The sequence below is a fragment of the Corticium candelabrum genome, chromosome 17 (genome assembly GCF_963422355.1).
Source record: "Corticium candelabrum chromosome 17, ooCorCand1.1, whole genome shotgun sequence".
Classification (NCBI taxonomy): Eukaryota; Metazoa; Porifera; class Homoscleromorpha; order Homosclerophorida; family Plakinidae; genus Corticium; species Corticium candelabrum.
In genome coordinates this window covers 5,676,660-5,686,659 of record NC_085101.1, presented here as the reverse complement: position 1 = coordinate 5,686,659, position 10,000 = coordinate 5,676,660, and the positions used below count along the sequence as shown (strand labels likewise).

Here is a 10,000-nt window from a genome sequence, read left to right as displayed (position 1 = left end):
GCTTTCAAGTGGAGGGCGTTATAGCGGTGGCTCTGAAGTTATCAGACACCTGGTGTAAATGCAAGAGGAGGGCAGGACCAAGCGCGTGTCATACAGGAAGTTACGAATTGTGTCATAATAAAAAAGAATCAATCACAGTATTCATTAACTAATCTGGAACCTCCCCCCTGGAACCTCCTCCTTGTGAGCTTTCCAATGATGTTGGAATCAACCTGCTAGGACGTCCACTTCAGGAGATTCGGTTTTTTTCCCACGTCCTCTCTAATATTCGAACAGACTTTAGTGTGTTTGTGCGAACAGTTAGGAAACATAAAAATGGCACATTAGAATGTGGCACATAGGAATGGCACACAGAAATCAGTACAGAACAGAACAGTACAGTGCAGTGCAGTGCAGTGCAGTGCAGTGCAGTGCAGTGCAGTGCAGTGCAGTGCAGTGCAGTGCAGTGCAGTGCAGTGCAGTGCAGTGCAGTGCAGTGCAGTGCAGTGCAGTGCAGTGCAGTGCAGTGCAGTGCAGTGCAGTGCAGTACAGTACAGTACAGTGCAGTACAGTACAGTACAGTACAGTACAGTGCAATGCAGTGCAGTACAGTGCAGTACAGTAGACCTATTGAGGTGCCACGGAAACAAATTCATTCATTCATTTGTATACATCCCGGATACAATCCTAAGCAATAACAGCTGCTGTGTGACTAATGGTGAAATGACAACAAGCTGGCAAGGAGCAGTCGAGTTTACAGATACGCTAGCACTCCTGGAGATCAACACGAGACCCCACACATTCTACCACAATTTTCCCTCTCCGCACAACGCAACGCGTGCAGATAGACCAATGGTGCTGCACCAGCTCAGCAATTCCCGTCACTAGTGCATCCGTGGCGCGTGACGTTTCCATAAGAACAAAAAGTCTTTCTAGCCAAACAAACTTAGGCTGGCGGCGATGCCGACGACCGCAAACGATCACAAGTTAATTACTAATTCATGAGATATTAATTAGGAGCGTTTTTAGCTGGGATAGCTTTGTATTCAAAAGGCTCTCAGTGAGCCACCCTGGCTAGTGCAGTTGTCTACCTAGAAGCATCTCTCCGGATCAATCCGGTACTGTACGTGTCCGGCGAGCATTGCATCTCAAAGTAATCTAGACGCTCTTTCTTTCATGCCTCCTCTATCTATGTCATGCAGGCAGATAATTTTTCCTGAATTTCAGAGGGGCAGTCTAGCCATTCGGACTTTTGTTGTACAAGAGTTGAGTGTGAGTGAGTCTGGAAAATGAGTGGATGCGACTGTGTGAGGAACGTGGTGTTGCTGCTCTCCTTGCTAGCCTCTCTGCTGCTTTCTTCGCGCGGTAAGATGCGTGCATTAGAGACATATAGTTTACTGACCATTAGTAGAACAAACGTGTGTGTGTGTGTGTGTGTGTGTGTGTGTGTGTGTGTGTGTGTGTGTGTGTGTGTGTGTGTGTGTGTGTGTGTGTGTGAGTTTGTGTGTGTGTTCATGTGTGTATACAACAAGATTGAGCAAGAGCATCATCTCTTTGCAAGCCTCGAGTGGCCGTCCGAAACGGATTGGTAAACAAAGCTCATAAATAGGAGGAACTGTGGTCGACGTATTTGATCAACAAATAGTCAATCTCGTCTTCTGTTTGTATATATGTATTGTCTTAGGTCTGACGTGTGTGTGCACGGACTGCCCTCTCAACAGATGCAACGTGTCGAATGACGGATTCTGTTTGGTGATCAGAACGCACGAGGGGCACAAATTTCACTACACCACCAGAAAGTGCGTTAGCCCGAAAGAATCGATCTGTTTTCTTAAGCTGGATGGATTACCGAGCAGCACGCACTGTCCGGAGGCTCGCTGCTGCAACAACACCGACTTGTGCAACACAAACGAGACAAACCTGCACTCACTGTGCGCCTTGAAAAGCAGTAAGTTCCCTAGATTGTATGCATTTTGCTTCTAGTTGTTGCTTAGTCTTGATTGCTCCACAACATTCAAGTGTGGGGGTTGCATATTGGGCTAATTGTGTATGTGTGTTTGGTATAGTTAAGTCGGACCCTGCAGAGTCGGGACCACCCGCATCTATTGGTGAATTTTTCACTAGACAAAGTGTTAATAAGCCTAGTATTGGAACAAAAACTGATGACAGTGATGACAAAGAGACTGAAGAGGAACAAACTCCTGAAACGAAAGGCAGCTCTGAACATCGCAGCTGTAACTTGACTGTTGAGAAATGTAGACAAACGTTTGCTCTCTTGAAGCCAAAAGAATTGGTGGCAGTTGGCAAGATATTTCCACCACAATTCAACTCAGGAGAAGGAATTCCTACCAGCCAGATGTCTGCAGGTAATTACACAGATGGTGATGTTGACAAATTGTAAGACACCCAAAACAAAACGTTGACAGCAAATTGTCGTGCATGGTGCCTTGCCATTTGTCTGCCACAACAGATAGATGAATAGTAGAAAAGATACAAGCAATATGCTGCATGAACAAACACGTGACAAACAGACCACAATATCCCGAGCTCTAGACGATAAAACTACTGTTGAGGTAATACATTACATTAGTATCCTGTCTTGACTCTAGAGTCTAAAACGTCTCTAACGCATCGCAAAGTAACAAAAAAACATTCAAGACCTCACTACCACCGCCACCATCACCATCACAACCCATCAAAGCAAAATTCATCAAGCAGTCATTCGATAGGTGAGGGAAAAGAGCAAGTATTAACAAATAAAACAAGGAATAAGAAGACATTAAGAGAACACTATCAAACAATTAGAAACATCGAGATAAGAAGAGAGAAGGAACTCATGCTTGTGCCACCTTCAACACCACATCAATTCCATTCGTTTACAATTCCTAAGAGGTCAGAAAATCGACCAGAGACATCAATATCATCATTACAAGAAGAGTTTCAACAGGACAGCCTCTCTTCAAATCGGGATGAAAATGAAGGGCGTGTCCCTGGTGTTGTGTTTGAGTCTGTGCGACCCATGTCACCTAATGAATATGGAATTGGTTCCAAGGGTAGTCGGGATCCTGCTGAGGTGGGAGTGAATATGCTTGCGTTGCTGTGGCTTCACTTGGCGTTGGCCTTCTTGTTTTGGTGACGTTGTCCATTCTTGTTCAAAGACAGAATCGCAAATCTTCTTACGAAGAGTTAATAAGACTAGAAAAAGTAGAAAGCTTCTAATGAAAAATACAGTATTGAGTAGATCTATCGAGTCTACAGTATAGGTTATAGGATACTCGACTGAAATATCGACCATAAATATATCAACTAATCGACATCATAGAGTCTGGGGCTCCGTTTACGCCGCTAATTTTTTAAATACTGTTCACCTCAATTTGTATCTTAGATGCGACTGGTAAACTGTTGGATATTCATACTACGCTAGTATTGATTGGTTATCGAGTGCCACAGTCACCAACAGGCGCAGAAACCTCACCTAGTCTAAATATCTATCAGTTTAATTGTTTACTTTTTAAAAATCAATATTATATAATTATCAGATAGATACCGCGAGATAGCTTGATCTAAGGTTGTAGGAAGCCTGGAATTACGAGGCAAAGCGGTACGGTGTCGCGTGTTGAGATTGTCAAATTGTTTGCGCTTGCGCAAAATAGAACTGATATTCTCTACAAGCGTGCTGAAGTTGCTGTCTTGTGCGCATGCGTAAAACAAATTTAGAGTTATATTGAGAAATCTATAGTTATTATTGTTAGTTATATATTAATTAATTATATTTTAATATGTTACAACAATGTAAAAGCACTGGGTTGAAGTAAATAATTCGGTCGCTAAGAATAATTATGTACTACATAATATGTATATGCTATATACAATTATCTATATATAATTATTATGAAATTTTTCATTTATCAATTAAATACAAGTTTATACAATTGGAAATATAATTAAACGTAATAACTATACATGCACATTTGTACAAATATCTCTCTCTTATCTTTGACATCTCAATTAATGGTGAGTCTTGGCCTGGTTGTTGACGTTTCTAATTTCATTCTTGCTAACCCTGGTGGAAAGCTTTGTGTCAGGAGATAAGTTACAAGATTCTGGCATCTCTCTCTGCAGAGACATGACAAAGTCTGGCTTCCCTAGCTGAAATTGTATTTTGCTTCAGATCATCCATGGTCTTCACAAGTGAGTGTACACAGCTATTGTCTATCCAAGAAACTAAAAAACCTTAATATAATGATACCTAAATGTGTGAACAATCTCAGCACGCCGGATGCAGACTTACGCGTGGAAATAGCTTCTGAGCATGCGCAGACGGTAAAATACAATCTCAGCACGCTACACCGGTACCGCATGAGTCACACAACCAAACTCAGTTGGTAAAATCGATATCTCAGACATTCACACGATGGACACTATTACTAGACCTCAAGTGTTGAATCGGCGCTACACGGGTCTGGGAGGCCGAGGCTAGTTGTGTGTGTGTGTGTGTGTGTGTGTGTGTGTGTGTGTGTGTGTGTGTGTGTGTGTGTGTGTGTGTGTGTGTACGTGGCTCTCAACTTTACATGTAATAAAACAAATCAGAAAATTGAAAGTCGATCCACGTTCACGTGGGCGTAGAGTAACGTTAGCGCGCGTTCCCTTTGCGCACTTGAAATGAATCCAGACGATAGATGGGAGCGTGTAGTCCGAACCAAGTTTCCCCTAATAGTGTCTCAACTCAAAGCTCGATCTTTACTAAATGACTTGTTTGCTCAACGCCTGATTGAAAGCAGAGATGTCATCCGTCTGCGCTCTACTAGCAACTTTCCGACGGAGGAAGACGTTGCGACAGAGTTGCTGCTACAATTGCTGCCCAAAGCTGGGCCTGATGGTTTTGATAAATTCTGTAATATTCTGATGAAAACTAGCGGACAGAAAGCTCTGGCAGATATGCTGATGAGAGAAGAATCTAGAGTGGATGACACTTCCTTAGCATCTCCTACAGCCACAGCAGCTTCAGTTTTAGTGGAAAAGCCACGTCGTCGTATAAAGGGTAAATTGTATAGTGTGTGTGTGTGTGTGTGTGTGCGCGCGCGCGCGTGTGTGTGTGTGTGTGTGTGTGTGTGCGAATGTGTGTGTGTGTGTGTGCGAATGTGTGTGTGTGTGTGTGTGTGTGTGTGTGTGTGTGTGTGTGTGTGTGTGTGTGTGTTTGTATTGGTCTGAGTAGATGAATTACTCGATGCTCGTGTGGAAGACAAACATATTGATGCGGTGAAGAAACTTGTTGGCAAAAAGTGGAGGGACATAGGAAGACACCTCCCTCAGTTCTCAGGACTTGATGCTGAAGACATTGTGTCACAGTATATCTACGAAAGTCCACCTGATTCAGAGAAGTTTTACTATGTAGTGACTGCCTGGGTTTGGAAGATTGGACGGAAAGCTACTGTTAGGAAATTACTAGAAGCAATTGATAAAGTTGATATGGGAGAAGACGCAAGGGAGAAGCTTGGATTATATGCATGATATAGTTGCTAGACTTTTTATACTTTCTACCGTGTAGTGTGCTACAGATTGTGTGCATTTTGAAATTGTTCAGATAGGATTTGACAAAGTGTTCCTATTCCCACACAAGTACACACACACACACACACACCCGGAACCCGGAATTCCGCCAATACCCACTATGGGCTTGGGCATTGGAGAAGAAGTTTCCGCCAGGAAGTGTGGTCATTTGCTTGTGACGGGTCAATATTCAATGATACCAGGTCTCGTTGTATAGTATCAACCCACCTGTTCTTTGGACCATGCTGAGGACGTTTCATATTATGTAACTTGCTTCTCAGCAACTTTTGTAGACGAGAGACGTTCATCCGTTGTAAATGACCAAGCCACTGTAATCTTTGATGTTGAATTTGACGTCCAATTGGTTCTTCCTTGGCAGATTTCAAGTTGATGGTATTTCTTATCTTGTTTAGTCTTGTGACACCCAATATAGATCTAATACAGCGCATATGAAAAGTGGTCAGTCTTTGAATATCTACTTGGGTTACTTGGGTGATTGCCCAAGTCTCACAATCATATAACTGGCATCACTAGTGATAGACTCGCAGTTTTGTGTTCTTGCTAAATCCTCGGTTTGTGAAAACTCTATGTTTCCAAGAACAAAATGTCCTGCTATCTTTCTGAATACGTTCAACAACCTCTGTGTGATAATCCCCAGACTTAGTCACACTGCTGCCCAGATAGCAAATTCAGAAACATTCTCCAGAACACAACCAGCTATCAAGATGTTTGCTTCTTCACCACCAATGCTCAAGATTTTAGTTTTCTCAGTGTTGATCCTCATACCCAATTTCATACAAGCATCATGGAAACCATCTGTTGCAACTCACTATTTGATGTACCTATTAGAGCCAAATCATCAGCATACATGGGAGCTTTGATCTCATGCGTCCCTTCAGGTTTTACTCGATAGTTTATGAATAGGTCACCAGCTATTTTGTAAGCAATCTCAATGCCACCACCCTTAACCTATTCCAGAGTCTCACGCATAATTCTGTCCATAGACAAATTGAACAAGATTGGAGACAACACACACCTTTGACAGACACCTGTGGTTACTTCAAACCTTGATGAGATTTCCCCCTATTTCGTACAACACAATCTGTACCATTGTGCAGGTCAACAATCAATTTAACCACTTCATCTTCTATATCAGAATATTTGAGAATGTTAGTGAGAGCTTGTCTTGGTACAAAGTCAAATGCTTTTGAGAGGTCAACAAAACAAATATGTAAGTTGGATCTGTGCTCTACAGCCTTCTCGATGACTTGTCGTAGTACCTAAATATTTTGAGGTCAAAAACCGTGTTGCTCTTCCAAAAGCAAAAGTTCTATCACTGGTCTTAGCCGACCTAACAAAAAAGCGTTGGCAAGGACTTTCCCAGGAATACTGAGTAATGATGTCCCACGATAGTTATCACATACCAGACGATCATTCTTTTTGAATAATGGAATCAGAACCGAATCTTTCCATTCTTGAGGTACTTTACCAGTCTTCCAGATCAAATGAATAATCTCAATTAGCCCAGTCAACAAGTTCAGGTGGTCCAGCTTTGAGAAACTCTGCCGGTATTCCGTCCTGACAAGTTGCCTTACCATTCTTCAACTCTCTAATGACCTCTATAATTTCTTCATCATTGAGTGGAGTGCCAGGAACCGAACAAGGAGAAACGTCAGTGTCCAAGGTCACTGGACGTGTCACATTCAACACTGACTCAAAGTGTCGTTGCCAACAAGCTAATTGATCTTCAGTTGTCAACACAATTTGTGACCATGTTCATCTATAAGACCACATCAGGGGGCTGCACCGACACCTTATCAAACTTCCTGAGTTTCCTAAAGAACTCACCATGCTTGTGTTGTTTACAATCACTATCTAAGTTTCTCATTTCCCGATTTAGCTACTCCTTCCTGCTTGTTCTTTCTTACAGCATTTTTTACCATTCTTTGCAATTCAGTATATTTAGCACGTGATTCTTGTTTATCCTGAGAACGCATCCAATGGATGTGAGCAACGCGCTTCTTATCAATCAAATCCAAAGTTTGCTCAGAAATCCAATTGTTCTTTGCCCTTCTTGGTACAAGATGTTCTCTTGCTGAATCCGTAACTGCTTTGCAAAATTCAGACCATCTGTCTTCAACAGTGTCACTAGATCTTTGTAAGAATTTGGCAACTATACTGTCCCTGTACTCGCCTAAGGCTTTTGGGTCTCCCTGGACATCCCTCCTTACACTATTTGCTTGTCTGGTCACCTTTGACGTTTGCAGTTTGAATACCAGCTTGCTGACAACTAACTTGTGATCACTTTCAAAGTCAGGGGCTCGTTTTACTCTGCGCCCCCTCCCCCCCACACACACACACACCACACACACACACCTGAGTGCAACAGATCAAAACAGTAATAGGTTGCATAAGCTACTGTACAGTCTACACATGGAATTAATTATCTCTCCACACAATCAATTTTGACAGCAATTTATAATGAGTGTGGGTCATAAAAACAGGCACCTGTTGCTACACAGCACATAACCTCTATGCATTTACTAAACAGCACCATGTTTATAAATAACAAAAATTTAGTTACATATTTAACTAAACCTGATGACTATTATCATCAGTCGCCTTCGATAAATGCAACTGGTTCTTCGCCAAAAATTTCTGCTGCATGGTCTCGCTTGCCTCGTTCGATCAACACCTTGCATAGTCTATAGACATTGGCTTTGGTACCAAACGTGGCTACCCACATGTCAAAAAAACGTTTTGACTTTCTTTGAGTTTCTGCAATGCGATCGGCTGCAATCGTATTCGTACGTCTCTTAAACAAAGCACTGTTTGGAGTAATGTATATCTTCAGCTCTTCCCAGTCATCGAGAACGAGAAACGAAAGTTCAAAAATTTCCTCTTGTTTAGGTCGACGGGACAAAACTTTCAAAATTTCTGATGTGCAAGAAGGTCGTTCCCTTGCTAGCTTTAGAAGTTCTTCATCATCTAGACCAATGTGCATATTAAAACTTGACACACGCGTTCACACGACCACATACTTGTGTCGAAATCTCTACGACTGACACTCAAATGTGCCTCTGTCATGTCTCTGTCTGATGTGTCTGCGCTTGATGTATAGATATTTAAGGCTACAGAACCGGCAGCTCCTCTGCCAACTGTCACAGCGTCTCTCTGTGTGTTGTCTCTAGTCTGAAGGCGTCCGCTCAAATCCTTGCTGATTTCCAGAGCTGCCATCAAGATTTCTGGAGATATTGAGCTAGGCAAGTTGATAGCCAACCCAGACGCAGCCGCACCCTCTTCAGCACGGAACGACATGCTTTATGAATCTCCTTCAATACAAACAACCTAATAGCACAACCAACGACCGCACGTTTACTAAGGGGAATACCCGTTCGTTGTGGAATGCGATGACGAAAGTTTAGAAACGCAGCAAGACGTGATCACTGATGGTGATGTACAGCAACAACGTTATTAGCTAAAACAGATCACGACGTCTCCGAAGGAGTGACGCCTCAATCTCCTAGACCTCACCTGCAACCAACTTGATAGAAAAGAAAGGACACCTTGATCTTTAAAAACATTAAATTTGCGCAAAGCACTTCACAATACAAACCCAAATACACACGCACACTCGCCGAGCACCCAATAATAACGCCTCTAAATGATGCGCAAGCGCAAGTAAACCACGCCCAATAAACGAAATCAGCATAAGGTGAGCTGACAACAGCGCTAGAAGCCAGACCGCTCGGCAATGAGCAAGCGGACGGCGAAGGTCGTCACGGTCGGCGACGGAGGATGCGGCAAGAGTTCACTTCTCGTCCGTTTCTGTAAAGACGAGTTCTTGCATGTGAGTGGTGTGTGTGTGTGTGTGTGTGTGTGTGTGTGTGTGTGTGTGTGTGTGTGTGTGTGTGCCCGACGTATCTTGCAATATTGTGGTTCATGAATTCCACCCATTTGTCACTGTTCAGACATATGAGCCGACCATGTTCGAAAACTATGTGGCCGAGATTGAATTCCGGCCTCAATACAACATGGAGCTGACGCTGTTCGACACGGCAGGTCAGTCAGTTTGGTCTACCACTCAATTTCCGCGTATTCTAGATGTGTACATGTTGTGAACTCATACACTTGCTTGCATCCGCCTTGTTGCTGCTCGTGACTCCAAACTAAACAGACACTAGACTTATGAAATTTAGAGCGCGTTGAAGTGTGATTCTATCTTCGCATGAAGCAGTACATGCGTTGAGTTGAGAGATGGGGAGGAACTACTATACTTACCGAGCGATAAAAACCTTTATTAATTACACAAATAGCTTCGCTCTGAAATTAGAGTAAAAACGTGTTTGTTGTGGACTTTCTCGATGGAGATTTTGTTTGCGACCGGCTTCTCTTTGCAGGTCACACTGCATATGACCGCTTACGCCCACTCTCCTATCCTGACTGCGACGTGGTTCTCGTCTGTTTCGAC

General features: G+C 42.9%; 4 protein-coding genes across 6 annotated transcripts in view; 3 read left to right on the top strand and 1 right to left on the bottom strand.

Moving 5' to 3' along the window:
* The first annotated feature begins 1,043 nt into the window (after positions 1 to 1,043).
* On the top strand, positions 1,044 to 3,288 carry LOC134192796 (uncharacterized). The gene is made up of 5 exons (XM_062661553.1): positions 1,044 to 1,132; positions 1,207 to 1,344; positions 1,664 to 1,927; positions 2,046 to 2,345; positions 2,589 to 3,288. The coding sequence occupies exons 2-5, from the start codon at positions 1,269 to 1,271 to the stop codon at positions 3,113 to 3,115; spliced, it is 1,167 nt and encodes a 388-aa protein (XP_062517537.1). The 5' UTR covers positions 1,044 to 1,132; positions 1,207 to 1,268; the 3' UTR covers positions 3,116 to 3,288.
* A 1,353-nt stretch (positions 3,289 to 4,641) lies between these two features.
* LOC134193234 (uncharacterized) lies at positions 4,642 to 5,571 on the top strand. Its single transcript, XM_062662056.1, has 2 exons — positions 4,642 to 5,020; positions 5,195 to 5,571. The coding sequence occupies exons 1-2, from the start codon at positions 4,642 to 4,644 to the stop codon at positions 5,488 to 5,490; spliced, it is 675 nt and encodes a 224-aa protein (XP_062518040.1). The 3' UTR covers positions 5,491 to 5,571.
* A 2,347-nt stretch (positions 5,572 to 7,918) lies between these two features.
* LOC134192797 (uncharacterized) lies at positions 7,919 to 9,193 on the bottom strand. 2 transcript variants are annotated; one of them, XM_062661554.1, is made up of 4 exons: positions 9,064 to 9,193; positions 8,921 to 8,975; positions 8,571 to 8,861; positions 7,919 to 8,517 (listed from the first exon to the last, which is right to left on the bottom strand). In XM_062661554.1, exons 3-4 carry the CDS (start codon positions 8,845 to 8,847, stop codon positions 8,144 to 8,146), a joined length of 651 nt encoding a protein of 216 aa, XP_062517538.1. In that variant the 5' UTR covers positions 8,848 to 8,861; positions 8,921 to 8,975; positions 9,064 to 9,193; the 3' UTR covers positions 7,919 to 8,143. The 2 variants fall into 2 exon arrangements, with proteins under 2 accessions (XP_062517538.1, XP_062517539.1); XM_062661555.1 differs by having other exon boundaries at positions 8,921 to 9,007; positions 9,064 to 9,176.
* Positions 9,194 to 9,209: 16 nt separating this feature from the next.
* LOC134192798 (rho-related GTP-binding protein RhoA-B-like) overlaps positions 9,210 to 10,000 on the top strand; it is a 1,721-nt gene continuing 930 nt past the window's right edge. For both annotated transcript variants that reach the window (XM_062661556.1, XM_062661557.1), the window contains exons 1-3: positions 9,210 to 9,379; positions 9,501 to 9,591; positions 9,930 to 10,000. The exon at positions 9,930 to 10,000 is cut by the window's right edge and continues 39 nt beyond it. In XM_062661556.1, the coding sequence (XP_062517540.1) occupies positions 9,284 to 9,379; positions 9,501 to 9,591; positions 9,930 to 10,000 (258 nt within the window). In that variant the 5' untranslated portion in view covers positions 9,210 to 9,283. The remainder of the gene's footprint in view (positions 9,380 to 9,500; positions 9,592 to 9,929) is intronic.